At 44.1% G+C, this 14,979-nt stretch overlaps 1 protein-coding gene across 1 annotated transcript in view; it reads left to right on the top strand.

Moving 5' to 3' along the window:
• Positions 1-7,248: 7,248 nt before the first annotated feature.
• The window catches only part of ret (ret proto-oncogene receptor tyrosine kinase), a 134,496-nt gene continuing 126,765 nt past the window's right edge, over positions 7,249-14,979 (top strand). Inside the window, exon 1 of the mRNA XM_087982272.1 lies at positions 7,249-7,766. Coding sequence (XP_087838398.1) covers positions 7,715-7,766 — 52 coding nt within the window. The 5' untranslated portion in view covers positions 7,249-7,714. The remainder of the gene's footprint in view (positions 7,767-14,979) is intronic.

Here is a 14,979-nt window from a genome sequence, read left to right on the forward strand (position 1 = left end):
TTTCTAATCAACCTGCTCAGAGATACTATCACTAGCATAGTGGCTCAGTGGTTAGCACTGCTGCCTCACAGTGCCAGGGACCTGGGTTCGATTCCAACCTCGGGTGACTATCTGTGTGGAATTTGCACATTCTCCCTGAGGCTGTGTGGGTTTTCTCCATGCGCTCCAGTTTCCTCCCACAGTCCAAAGATGTGCCGGTTAGGTGAATTGGCCATGCTAAATTGCCCATAATATTCATGGGTGTGTAGGCTAGGTGCATTCGTCAGGGGAAACATGAGTAACGGGGGTAGGCGAATGTGTTTGGGTGGAATAATCTTTGGAGGGTCGGTGTGGACTTGTTGGGCCAAATGGCCTGTTTCCACACTGTAGAGATTCTATGATCACTCACCTCTGAAGAAGGTCGGACTTGAAAACGGACCTTCTGCTCCAGGAGTTGGGACACTACCACTGTGTCACAAGATCCATGGAGCCCACTTTGACTCCACTTTATCAAAGTGTAGCTCTGAGCATCAGTATGTAAGTGGTACACTGCTGCTTATTTGTTTAACAGGTCCACACCACCTACTCTCCATTGGATGGCCTTTTGTGCTTTAATTAAAAATTAACTGTGATGGATTTTGATAAGAGATGATCAGTTTTAATGCATCAATTCTGGAATAAATGTCTCTCGCCTCCTGTTCTCAGGTTTATTCTCATTCACTTAAAGTGCATGTCATTCAGATTCATTATGGCTTTATCTTTTGAATTAAATCTCATCGATGTAAAATGTCAACCGTGTCTACTTAGATGTTGGATTGAGGTAAACATTTGCTCTTCATTCCTGATAAAACCAATCTAAAGTGGACTGGAATGAAATTATCTGCCAACCTCCTTCCAGTAACCTGTGTACTTCAGTTACTTCTCATTGCCAATCATATGTGCAAATTCAGAGTTGCGTAAAGGTCACCGCCAAACATATAGAAAGAAAGGACCTTGCATATATGTAATAATTTTCAAAACTGAGGGATGTCCCAAATTGTTTCACAGCACACTTCTGAAACATAGTCATTTTTGCATTATCAAAATGTGGCAGCCCAAGGAGGCAAATGGTATGTTGGCCTTCACTGTGAGAGGTTTCGAGTCCAGGAGCAGGGATGTGTTGTTGCAGTTATGCAAGGCCTTGGTGAGGCCACACCTAGAATATTGTGTGCAGGTTTGGTCTCCTTTTCTGAGGAAGGATGCTCTTGCTCTCGAGGGAGTGCAGCAAAGGTTTCCCAGGCTGATTCCGGGGATGGTGGGATTGCATGGACAAGTTGGACATAAGGGTCTGCTTCCATGCTGTACATCTCTATGACTCTATGACGTATGAGGACAGATTGACTGGGTTAGGATTGTTTTCACTAGAGTTCCTACGAATGAGGGGAGATCTTATAAAATTCGAACAGGACTAGATAGGGTAGATGCAGGGAGGATGTTCCTGATGGTGGGTGTGTCCAGAACCAGGGGTCACAGTCTGAGGATCCAGGGTGGACCATTTAGGATGGAGATGAGGAAACGTTTCTTCACCCAAACAGCGGTGAGCCTGGGAATTCATTACCACAGGAAGGAGTTGATGCCAAAACATCAAATATTTTCAAGAGGCAGCTAGATATAGTACTTGGGACAAATGAGATCAAAGATTATGGGGAGAAAACAGGATTGGGCTATTGAGTTGGATGATCAGCCATGATCGTGATGAATGGCAGAACAGGCTTGAAGGGCCGAATGGCCACCCCCTGCTCCTGTCTTCTATGTATATCTATATTTGGGCACAGCACGTTCCTACAAACAGAAATATGATAATACCCAGATGATCTGTTTTAATGTTCATGGAAAACAGCACCTCAGACACTGTGGCATTCCTCATCCTGTGGTATGTCAGCCTGGATTCTGTGCACAACCCACCCAATTTCTAACTAAGAGACACGAGTTCTACCTGATGATATCAAAACACTGATGGTGAGTTTTTAATGAATGTGAAACCCACCCATCTGCACAAAGTTAAAGATCAGGCTCACTGAAATTAGAGCTTTATCTTTTAGCAAGTGGAATAGGAACTGACAGCATTGTGTTGGGATTATTTTGGGATGCAATGTACAGGTCATTGGTTAGGCCACTTTTGGAATATTGCGTGCAACTCTGGTCTGCTTCTTATTGGAAGGATGTTGTGAAATGTGAAAGGATTCAAAAAAGATTTACAAGGATGTTGCCAGGGTTGGAGGATGTGAGCTATAGGGAGAGGTTGAACAGGCTGGGGCTATTTTCCCTGGAGCATCGGAGGCTGAGGGGTGACCTTATAGAGGTTTATAAAATAATGAAGGGCATGAAAGGGTAAATAGACAAAGTCTTTCCCTGGGGTGGGGGAGTCCAGAACTTGAGAGCGTTAGGTTTAGGGTGAGAGGGGAAAGATATAAAAGAGAGCTAAGGGGCAACTTTTTCATACAGAGGGTGGTGCGTGTATGGAATGAGCTGCCAGAGGAAGTGGTGGAGGCTGGTACAATTGCAACATTTAAAAGGCATCTGGATGGGTATATGAATAGGAAGGGTTTGGAGGGATATGGGCCAGGTGCTGGCAGGTAGGACTAGATTGGGTTGGGATATCTGGTCAGCATGGACAGGTTGGACCGAAGGGTCTGTTTCCGTGCTGTACATCTCAATGACTCTATTTGGAAAAACTCTGAAATCTATTTATACTTGAGATGAACGGCTTCTGCTTTGTATTGGAAATTCTATTGTCACCTGCTTGAAAATTGTACTGTTTGCAGAAGCTCCTGTGACTGTGTCCCCTTCCATAGGAGCAATGGCATTGAAAAGCAGTAACAGCCAATATAAAATGCTGAGGGAGACATAAGTTTTGAAATGAAACCCCTATTATTTAACATGCTAAAAGAATCAAAAGGCAATTTCATATGAAAAATCAATCACTGTTTTGAAATGTATTTTTAAATGTTTTTCAAATTGTACCACCCCCTTGTTAATAAATTGACGGGAAAGCTTCTGGTAGAAAAACTGGTGATTTAATTTACAAATCTGATCAATGCTTTGTTTCTTACAATTTTGCATGCATTAAAATTGTAATGACACATTCAAATCAAAATGAATGAACTGGCATTTTGGCTAACTAAGTGGGTGAATTTGAACTGAATGTTGATTACAATGAATACATTTATTAATAATCTAATCTTGTTTAAGAACATGAACAGAACTGAGACAGATTTGGTTCAGTGTGATAGTCAGATTTATAGAATAACATTCCCTTGGCCTTGACCATTTGCAACCTCTTCCAAAGCTGATATCAGCTTAATGCAATCTTCACTTTGCTAACCCTGACCTGTTGTGTTTGTCTCGATCTCCAATGTTGGTGTCAGAGGGACCAATGTCGATTTCACCAGTTTCCTCATCCCCCCTCCCCCCCACCTTATCCCAGATTGAACCCTCCAACTCTGCACATCCCCGTTGACCTGTCCTACTTGTCCTTCTTCCTTCTTACCTCTCCGCTCCACCCTCCACTCCGACTTATCAACATCACGCCCCCCCTCACCTTCATCTACCTCCAGCTACCTTCCCATCAGCCCCACCCCCCTCCCATTTATCTCTCAGCCCCCTTGGGCATCCCTCCCAACATCCCCACCCTCTCCACATTCCTGATGATGAAGGACTTATGCTCGAAACACCAAGTCTCCTGCTCCTCGGATGCTGCCTGACCGGCTGTGCTTTTCCAGCGTCACACCTTTTGACCCTGAACCCCAGCATCTGCAGTCCTCACTTTCTCCTAGTATCAGCATGTCAGTCTCACAAGTTCTCTCATTCTTATTATTAAACCTTAACTGTAGTACAAGCACAAACAATGCGCGTAGAGATTTACTGATTTGGGAAGAAATCCATTCCTGCCGATTGACTTAACAGTGACTTATGCAGTAAATATCGACAATATGTGAGAAGCAACGAGATCAGGGAGTTGTAGTTACACTGCTTGTTCACAATGCTGTCAATTGGAACATTTACAATGCTATTTGAATACACAGAGAGTTAAGAAGGAGATCATTTACAGACCTCCAGGAACTACCAATTGCCAATACTAAAAAGCAATTCCCATAACATCAGATTTATAAACTTGAGTAATAGTTAGTGTGTTCAATGAAATCCTTCCAGGCCATCTCAGCACCAGAGAAGGGTACCCAACCCAATACCCGAAAAGCATCCAACCCAGACCCAGCCCCCAAATCTATCCCCATCTAACCATGGTTAACCCACCTAGCCTGCATATCCTGGGACACTAGGGGGCAATTTCCCATGGCTAATGCACCTAACCTGCATATTGTGCAGGCAGGCAATTTAGATTATCTTTGGACCGTAGGAGGAAACCAGAGCAAACTCACACAGACATGGGGAGACATGCAAACTTCAGAGTCATACAAGGCTGGAGCTGAACCCAATTCCCTGGCCCTGTGAGGCAGCAATGCTAACCACTGAGCCACTGTCCCACCCTGGCTTTAGTCAGCTCTAGGCTTGACTATTTCACTGGCTGGTCTCCCCAATTCCAATAAACCTGATGCAGTCCAAAGGAACAGTGCCTATCTCCTGACTGGCACTGCCCCATATTCTCAGCACACCCTGTGCTCACTGATATACATGGTTCCTTTGTATAAGTAACACTTCCATTTTGAAATTCTCATCGTTGTTTTCAAATCCCTCCATGCACTCCCTGCTCTGGGTGTCTGCAAACTCTTCAACCCCATTGAATTCCCTGCACTCCCGGAATTATTGTCCAGTAATGTCTCTAACTGGCAGCCCTGCGTTCATTTATAATGCTCCTGTTAAAAGAAACGATCCTCGGTGTCGAAAAGTGTGGCGCTGGAAAAGCACAGCCGGTCAGGCAGCATCCGAGGAGCAGGAGAGTGAACGTTTCGGGCATAAGCCCTTCATCAGGAATGTCCCCTCGGAGGCGGTTCATTACGTCAAAGGCGCCAGGTAAATGGAAGTTGTTGTAAAACCATTGGTGAAACTTACTGACGCCAGCGCATTGGAGAAGAAACTAACTTCCATTTTATTTTCACATGTAAAGTCGACTATTTTATATATTTTTTAAAAAAATGTCTCTTTATCTCTGCTGGGAAAGTTAATGTGAGCAGACTTTAACCGACCGGAGAGTTATCCTGTTCTGAGTGAGCACTGACTGTGGGTGAATGGCAGCAATGAGCCACAATATTGAGCTTAGGGAAGTTGTGGGGAGGGAGTGCAAGCAAGGGGACTGCAGTCACTATCTCTGCTGAAGTTGTTTGATACTTACCTGGCCAGAGTGACCACATCATCAGCTCAATCTAACACTGTCCATTCCTCTCTGTATGATAGAAAAAAGTTAAAAATCACACAGCACCAGGTTGTAGTCCAACAGGTTTATTTGGAAGCACTAACTTCACACACTAATCATACACACAGAATTTACAGGAGACCCTGCCCCACTATCTACCTGATGAAGGGGCAGCACACCAAGTTAGTGCTTCCAAATAAACCTGTTGGACTGTAACCTAGTGTTGTGTGATTTTTAACTTTGTACACCCCAGTCCAACACCACGTCATGTGACAGCAAAGGCAAGGCGGCTAGCTACTGTAGACAGGACAGGCGGCTCTGTAAATAAACACAGCCTGCTTTCCACCCAACTGCCCCCCATTTCGATACAAAGTGAGGCTTGTTACGAGTCTTCATGACTTTTTTGAAACATTCCCCCTTTTTGTTTGTTGCATTTTTTTATTTAAATTTTATTGAAAACAAGATTTTTTAAAATATTACATTAAACCAACAACACAGCTCAAAAACAATACAGACGAATTATTTCTACACTCGTGCACATACATACCTTAACGTTTCATCTTTGTACGTTTTCCCTGATCAACCTCTTCAGGGATAGATATTGCATAATCAGCCTGCTCAGAGGTATGATGGCACAGCAAGGTGGGATGTGAATGTGAATCTCCTGCCTCAGGGGTAGAGTCCTTTCATTTTTCGTGATGATTCCCCTTTAGTTCCTCGTTCTCACCCCCAACCCCAGCCCGCCTCCACCCCAATCTGTGGGGCACTATTTTAGTTTCCCACCAGTCATTACTCCTTCAGAATCACAACTACTCACTTTGCCGGAGAGAATTCTACCCCATACCTTTTCACTGACATAAAAAAACCGACGCGAACACACTCAGCCTCCTTGTGCTCTGTGGATTGGACGGGGGTGGTCGCACAATTTCCCTACTCAACAACTCTCCCCTCGACCCCACGGTCCGTCTGAATTTGCCAGCTCCCCCACCCGCCCTGTCTTTCTCTCTGTCTCTCTCTCTCTCTCTGAGCCGTGAGTCCCCGATGAAGTTGCCACTTTCCGCTCAGTTTTAGCAGTGAGACCTCCCCCCTGCCCTGTCTCAATCCCAGATGTTCAGTGAAATTAGTTTGGAGTGGGGTGGTCCCACAGCCCCCTCCTTCCTCCCACATGGACTAACCTTTCCCTAACTCCGCAGTTCCCTCGATATTTATTTCCAGAGTCGTCCCATTTCTCTTGGTGTGTGTCCTGAAGAAGTGTTAACTCTGCTTTCTCTCGCCACAGACGCTGCCAGACCTGCTGAGTTTCTCCAGAATTCTCTGTATATATTTCTCTCTCTCAGTCACCCCTTGTTGCACCATGTCTACCACTCTTGTTTTTCATTCGGAGAAAGTGAGGACTGCAGATGCTGGAGAAGAGTGTGTGGGTCAACTCTCCTGCTCCTCAGATGCTGCCTGACCAGCTGTGCTTTTCCAGCACCACACTCTTCCACCCTGTTTTTCAGACCTACACCCTCCCCAAACAAAGACCCTGCATTTCTCTGTAGTGCTGCCCAGTGCTTCATTTTAACTCACAATGTGCCACCTTTTCTCCACAAAGGGGATGTCTTCCTGTCCACTTTGTGCTGGCCAACAAACCCTCCGCCCCCCCCCCCCCCCCCCTCAAACCTCACTGATGCCTTTTTGTGTTCAGAAGCAGCACAGGAATCCTGCAAATAATTGCATGCAATGAAATTAACACCAAGCAGTATTGCTTTGAATAAAGAGTTTTATTGAAAACAAAAACAAATTCTGCAGATCACATCGAATCAGACATAAATTGTTTTCAGTACAGATTCCAGCATCTGCAGTAATTTTCTCATAAAGAGTTTTAAACTGCTTTGAAGTAACTATTCGGAAGAAGTCTTTGGACTGGAACTGTTGACTCTCGGAGCAGGCTTGCTGATCTTCTCTAGCACTTTTTTTTTAAATCTTCAACAGTTTGACCTAAAATAATGTCACCCTCCCCAACATGGTGTTGGGTCATTGTCTCCCCATCAGCCACTGACCACTCCCCCCACCCCCCGGGGAAAATGGGGTAACAGAAAAAGAACAGGCTTCCCTCGTCTTTGTGCTGACCCACAGCGTCACCAGGAGTCTGGTCGGAGAATTTCGAGCTGTCGCCTTGAATCTCGAGTTAACTTCCAGCCTCCACGGCCAGGCGGAGAGTAATTGTCTCCTGCCAGGATCAGGATGGGGGCAGTGTGAGGGAGAGAGAGAAAACACACACATCACTCTGATCCATCCAGACTCGACAACAACTAAAAAAAACAGCCAGGCTGGATACCAGGAGGCAGCTTGGAACTGGGGGAAGAAAAGGTCTCTTGGAACAGCTCCTGAACGAGTGAAAAGATGTTTTCGCTGAAGGGGTCTTGCACGTTATTGGTCCTTTTGCTTAATAAAGGTAAGAAGGTTTCCATATAACGCGTGATGAAATAAAGGGTGAAAAGTTTACTCAGTTACACTGCCCTGAAAGCTGCAAACCCTGGGGTTTGCAAACTTTGAAATATATTCTCCACTGCACACTGGCAAGGATTTTAGATTTTTGCAGTAGGTTTTGTTCCTTTTTTTTGTTGGAAAGACAAATGTCATGCTCCCTTCTGTTGTAAAAACAAAATGTTAGCGTCAGCTCAGTGGAAGTTTCCGATTTAAATCACCGCGCAGCCAGCCAGAGAGATGCAACTTGTGTGTGTGTGTACGTTAGAGAAGCAATGTCTTCAGTGGCGGTTCGGCTGGTTGCTCACCCCCCCGGGTCTCCGAGCTGTCTTCTGCCTTTTGAAGGAACATCAGTGACAATTCCCTGTGGCGGCTGAACTCCGTTACCGGAGCCGGGAGAGCAAACCGTCCCGCTGATGTCGAAAAGGTTTATATTTTCCTCTGGATGGGTTAGTCGAAATGCAACCAGCCAGCCCTCCCCTGCACCGCGGTGTCAGACAGAGATGAAAGTCTTGCCATGCATGTTATACTCAGGGCGTGGAATCAGAATGCGAGCTCCTCTCTGTCGGTCCGAATGATGTTTCTTGGAAATGTTCGACTCGCCAAAGCGGTATCTGTTTTCTGACTTTCAGTGAGTGGCTGGGCCGTCAGCTGAAACCTCTGGGTCAAAACAGAAAGGTGTTCGCCTCGAATGTTGCAAACACTGGAAACCTGAACGAAAACAAATCAGAACTATTGGACATGCACAGCAGGTCGAAGGATAGAGAAAAGTTTATGTTTGGAGTTTCCATTCGTTTGTCTGAACAGTTTTATTGAAAATTCTACCTCCTCCCCACACATTTGCTAACCTCTGTGAAGGGACCTGTTTGTATCAGTTTCTGAGTATTTTAATTAAAGCATGATATCATTTAAGTCCTCAGAGGAGGCATATTGTGTCAGAACGTGTTACAGTGATGAGTTAGTTCATTTATGACCTCAGAAGGATTTACTGTCAGTGATAGTGTAGGATGTTAATAACTGGGTACCTCAGTGATACAGTGAAACAATTCCTGCATTCCAGTATTGTTAAAGATTCACTCTTGAGAATGTCAGGTGGAAACTGTATTGGATGATGGAAAGCCGTGAGAGGTTTGGGCTGTCTGTGATTGGGGGCAGCACTCCATGTAGTTTGGAGCAATCGCCGTGTCCTGGGACAGACGCTTCCAGGTTTTGCTTTGTGAGAGATTCTGATAAGTCAGCCAGGTTTCAGCTGGTCTAAAGGGTGTGGGAATGAGTATACCACACCCCGCTGTTGAGCCCTGATTTGAAAAAAAATACAATTTTTCCTTGAGCATCCGATATTGCCCCAGAAATTGGGGTAGTTAGTTCGTGCAATAATTCGTCAGCATTTTCAAACAGGCATCACTCCCTCCCACCCCTCTCCAACAGAAAGACATTAGAAATATCACAATGAGGTTATTTATCTAGAACGGAGTTTTCAACACAATGTGCTAGGACCTGTTTATCATCAGCGATCTTACCGTATGAGATTATCTCTGATCACATGGGAGCCATCTGTAAGAGAGATGTAAGGTTTGCATTTGTATAGCATCTTTCAAAATCACCGGGTATCTCCAAAAGCTTTAAAAGCAATGAACTACTTTTAAAGCATAGTCATTGTTATAGTATAGGATTTGTTTACATTAAGCTCCCAAAAACAATAGTAAGATGTAACCTGATGAACTGGTTAATTTTTTGGAGATTAGATTACTTATAGCATGGAAACAGGTCCTTTTGTCCAACTAGCCCACACCAATCCTCTGAATACCCCTTCCCTGACTAATGCCCCAGCACTACTGGTAATTCACCATGCCTGCACATTTTGATTGTGAGAGGAAACCAGAGCACCTGGTGGAAAACAGCACAGACTTGGGGAGAACTTGCAAACTCTACACAGTCACCCAAGGCTGGAATTGAACTCAGGTCCCTAGCGCTGTGAGGCAGTAGTGCTAGCCACTGAACCACCATGCCTCCCATATGGGTTGGGGGGTGGGACTTAAGTATGGATCAGGGCACTGAGAGACCTCTCGTGTCATTCTCTGCTTTGTACAGTGGGATCTTATATATCCATTTGAGAGGGGAAATGGAACACACTGTCTGTACCTCATTCAAAAGCTCACTGATGTGGAACTCAAAATCCAAATGCTCTGATTCAGCTACCATTAAACTAGAGCAAAACCTAAGGGCTTTTGCCTGAAACATCGATTCTCCTGCTCCTCAGATGCTGCCTGACCTGTTGTGCTTTTCCAGCACCACACTCTCGACTCTAATCTCCAGCGTCTGCAGTCCTCACTTTCTCCCAGGAACTAAATTAATAACATCCATCATGATACAAAACTCTATGTCCCCCACACAGAGAAAAGCAGCAAGTTCACATGGTAAAAAAACCCCAAAACAGAATCACAAAATTGTTATGGTGCAGAAAGAGGCCATTCAGTCCATTGTGCTTGCACTGGCTCTTCAAGCGAGCCTCATTAATTTGTGCCAATCTCGTGCCTTTTTCCTCACACCCTTGCAGGCTCTTATATCCAAATAATCATCCAAGCCCTCCTGAATATTTCAATTCAACCTGCCTCTACCATATTTCCAGGGAGTGCATTCTGTATCCTAACTACTTCTGTGTGAAAGTCAAAAATAGAAATTGCTGGAAAAGCTCAATAGGTCTGGCAGCATCGAGTGACCCTTCCTCAGAACTGGGCAAGAAAAAGGGTTGGAATGGAAACCCAGTTGGAGAGAGGAGCAGAACTTCTTGGAGGGAGGCATGCCTACAAGAGAAGTGGCAGTGAGTTCAATACTAAATATGAACCAAAGTGACTGCGATACTGTAAATCAAAGGCAACAATAGAAATAGCTAGAGAAACTCAGCAGGTCTAGCAGCATTTGTGGAGAGAAATCAGCATTACCATTTTAGATCGAGTATCTCTTCCTCGGAACCCTGTGTAAAAATTTGGTCCTCACACCATGGAGGCACCTACTAGAGAATGAGCAAAACATGATGTACTCTTGGGAACTAAGGCAGGACAAGTGAGTGAGGTGTCAATAGGTGAGCACTTTGGGGCCAGTGGTCATAATTCAATTAGTTTTAAAACAGTTATGGAAAAGGATAGATCTGATTTAAAAATTAAAGTTCTAAATTGGAGTAAGGCCAATTTTGACAGTATTAGACAACTTTCAAAAGTTGATTAGGAGAGGCTTGCAGGTAAAGGGACGGTTGGAAAGTGGGAGGCCTTCAGAAATGAAATAACGAGAGTTCAGATACAGTATGTTGCTGTTAATGGTGAAGGGAAAGGCTGGTAGGTGTGGGGAATGCTGGGCGACTAGAGAAATTGAGGCTCTGTACAAGAATAAGAGGGAGCATATGTCAAGTATAGACAGCTGAGATTGAGTGAATCCCTCAAAGAGAATAAGGGCAGTAGGAGTATGCATAAGAAGGTAATCAGGATGGTAAAATGGGGACACGAGATCGCTTTGGCAAATAGGGTTAAGGAGAATCTAAAGAGATACTACAACTCCATTAAGGGCAAAAGACTAACTAGGGAGAGAATAGGGCCGCTTAAAGATCAAGAGATACTCGACCTGGAACCACAGGAGATGGGTATGAGTATTTCCCATCATTGTTTACTGTGAAAAAGGATATGGAAGTGAGAGGACTTGAAAATATAAATAGTGATACCTTGAAAAGTGTCCAAAATTCAGAAGAGGAGGTGCTGGACATGTTAAAATGCATGAAGGTGGATAAATCCCCCGGTATATCCGAGAACTCTGTGGAAAGCTAGGGAAGTGATTACTGGGCCCCTTGCTGAGATATTTATATCATTAAAAGCCATGGGTAAAGTGCCGGAAGACTCGGGCTTGGCTAATGTGGTGCCATCATTTAGGAAAGGTGGTAAGGAAAAGCCGGGTAACTATAGACCGGTGAGCCTGACACCAGTGGTGGGTAAGTTGTTGGAGGGAATCTTGAGGGGCAAGATTTAAATGCATTTAGGACTGATTAGGGATAGTGAACATGGCTTTGTCAGTGGGAAATCATGTCTCACGAATTTGATTGAGTTTTTTGAAGAAGTAACAAAGAAGATTAATGAAGGCAGAGTGGTAGGCGTTGTCGGTATGGACTTTAGCAAGGCTTTCCACAAGGTTCTGCATGGTAGCCTGTTTAGTAAAGTTAGATCACATGGAATTCAGCAGAAGCTAATTAATTGGGCACAAAATTGGCTTGAAGGTAGGAGACGTGGTGGTGATGAAGGGTTGTTTTTCAGACTGGAGCCTGTGACCAGTAATGTGCTGGGTCCACTGCTTTTGTCATTTATATAAATGATTTGGGTGTGAATATAGGAGGTATGGTTGGTAAGTTTGCAGGTGACACAAAAATTGGAGTTTAATTTAGATAAATGTGAGGTGTTATGTTTTGGTAAGGCAAATCAGGGCAGGCCTGTACAGTTAATGCTAGGGCCCTGGGGAGTGTTGCTGAATAAAGAGACCTGGAGTGCAGGTGAAAGTGGAGTCGCAGGTAGACAGGGTGGTGAAGAAGGTATTTGGCATGTGTGATTTCATTAGTCAGTGCATTGAGAGTGGGAGTTGAGATGACATGTTGCAGCTGTGCTCTGGTTAGGCCACTTTTAGAATATTGCATTCAATTCTGGTCTCCTTGCTATCGGAAAGATCTTGTTAAACTTAAAAGAATTCAGAAAAGATTTACAGGGATGTTGCCAGGATTGTAGGGTCTCAGCAATAGGGAGAGGCTGGCAGTTTTCACTGGTGCGTCGAAGACTGAGGGGTGACATTATGGATGTTTATACAATCATGAGGGACATGGATAAGGTGAATAGCCAAAGTCTTTCTCCCAGAGTAGGGGAATTCAAAACTAGAAGACATGGGTTTAACGTGAGAGGGGAAAGATTTAAAAGAGACTTGAGAGGCATTTTTGTTCACGCAGAGAGTGATGCGTGTATGGAACAAGCTGACAGAGAAAGTGTTGGAGGCTGGAACAATTGCAACATTTAAAAAGGGATGTCTACATGAATAGGAAGGGTTGAGAGGGTTACGGGTCAAGTGCTGACAAATTGAACGAGATCAGTTTAGGATATCTGGTCAGCATGGACGTGTTGGACTAAAGGTTCTGTAACTGTGTTGTATGACTCTATGACTCTATCACGGTTGCTTATTTTGCATGTCACTTTAAATCTATGCCCCTCTCATCTTGTTCCTTTTACCAGTGGGAACAGCTTCTCCTGATCTCCTCTATCCAGCCCCTCATGGTTTTGAAAACCTCTATCAAATCTCCTCTCATCCTTCTTCTCTCCAAGGAGAACAGTCCAAATTTCTTCAATCTCTTCTCATCACTAAAGTTCCTCTTTACTGGAACCGTTCTTGCAAAGCACTTCTACACTGTCTCCAGTGTATTCACATCTTTCCTATCATGCGGCACCTACAACTGTGCACAATACTCTGACAAGTGTCTGATACATGTTCAACATCATCTCCTTGCTCTTGTACTCTACACCCTTATTTATAAAACCAAGGATACTGTAGCTTTTTAAAACTACTCTCCCCTTGTCCTGCTACCTTAAATGATCTGTGCACATACACACCCGGGTCCTTCTGCTCCTGTGCCACCTTTAGAATTGCACCCACTATTTTGTATTGATTTCCAATATTCTTCAGGCCAAAGTGCATTACCTCACACTCCTCTGCATTGAATCTCTTCTGCCACCTATCCACCCATTCCACCAATTTGTCAATGCCCTTTTGGTGTTCCACACTGTCCCTCTCTCGGTTTATATTTCTTTCAAGTTTTGTGTCATCAGCAGACTTTGACATTGTCCCTTGAACACAAGGTCTATATCGTTAATATATACCCGGAAAAGCACGGGTCCCAGTACTGACCTCTGGGGAACTCCACAACAAACCTTACTCCAACCCAAAAAAAAACAATTGACCATTACTCTCTGTTTGATATCATTCAGTTTTATATCCATGTTGCTACTGTCCCTTTTATACTACGACTTCAAACTTTCCTCACAAATCTGTTGCTTGCTGCAATTTAACTTTTTCAATATTTAATTGTTTTTAAGAGAATATAATAATGATAGTCTGTAATCTGGAATGTGATGTGTAGGCTGACTGTATTGCATTCACAAGTTGAAAGTGAGGACTGCAGATGCTGGAGATCAGAGTCGAGAGTGTGGTGCTGGAAAAGCACAGCAGGTCAGGTAGTATCTGAGGAGCAGGAGAATCGACATTTCGGGCAAAAGCCCTACATCAGGAAGGGCTGATGAAGGGCTTTTGCCCAAAACGTCGATTCTCCTGCTCCTCAGCTACTGCTTGACCTGCTGTGCTTTTCCAACACCACACTCACGACTGTATTACATTTACAGTCAATGTAAAGGAATGATACAGATTAGTTAATACTGAAGACACTGCATCTGTAAATGTGTGCACATACCCTATGTACACCTTGCCTACCTGTCTGCTCCAACCTGTTATGTATCTCACATATGACCCCACATTGTAGTAATCCTTTAAAAAGAAGCATTAATTGTCCTGAAATGGCCAAGGATTTGCAATCTGCAGTTACATTTTGATTGGCCTCATGTTATGCTTATTGAAAGAAAATTCAAATTTGCCTCTTTTAGATACAAAATCTTGTACCAGAAGCAGATTAAGACATTGTCAATTAAGAAGAAAGAAATTGCATTCATATGATGCCATCCATGACCACAGGCAATCCCACTGACAGAGGTGAAATAAGGAGAATTTTGGTTACTCAGCATCAAATGGGAATAGGAGCAGAATTTAGATTTGCAGAGATTACCAAGAAAGAGTGGTGGTTGTGGGAATGGCTTTGGCTATGATCTCTTTCAATGGGCTAAATAGCCTCTTTCTGTGAATGAATGTATATCACAGACATTTAGAGAACTACATGGAGAGCCCATGCTTCAGTGACTCAGTGGTTAGCACTGCTGCCTCACAGCACCAGGGTCCCAGATTCGATTCCAGCCTCAGGTAACTGTCTGTGTGGAGTTTGCACAATCTCCCCGTGTCTGCGTGGGTTTCCTCCGGGTGCTCCGGTTTCCTCCCACAGTCCAAAGATGTGCAGGTCAGGTGAATTGGCCATGCTAAATTGCCCATAGTGTGTTAGGTGT

This window comes from Chiloscyllium plagiosum, unplaced genomic scaffold (genome assembly GCF_037043375.1).
Source record: "Chiloscyllium plagiosum isolate Xiang-an unplaced genomic scaffold, Cpla_swu_hap1 HiC_scaffold_43, whole genome shotgun sequence".
Taxonomy (NCBI): Eukaryota; Metazoa; Chordata; class Chondrichthyes; order Orectolobiformes; family Hemiscylliidae; genus Chiloscyllium; species Chiloscyllium plagiosum.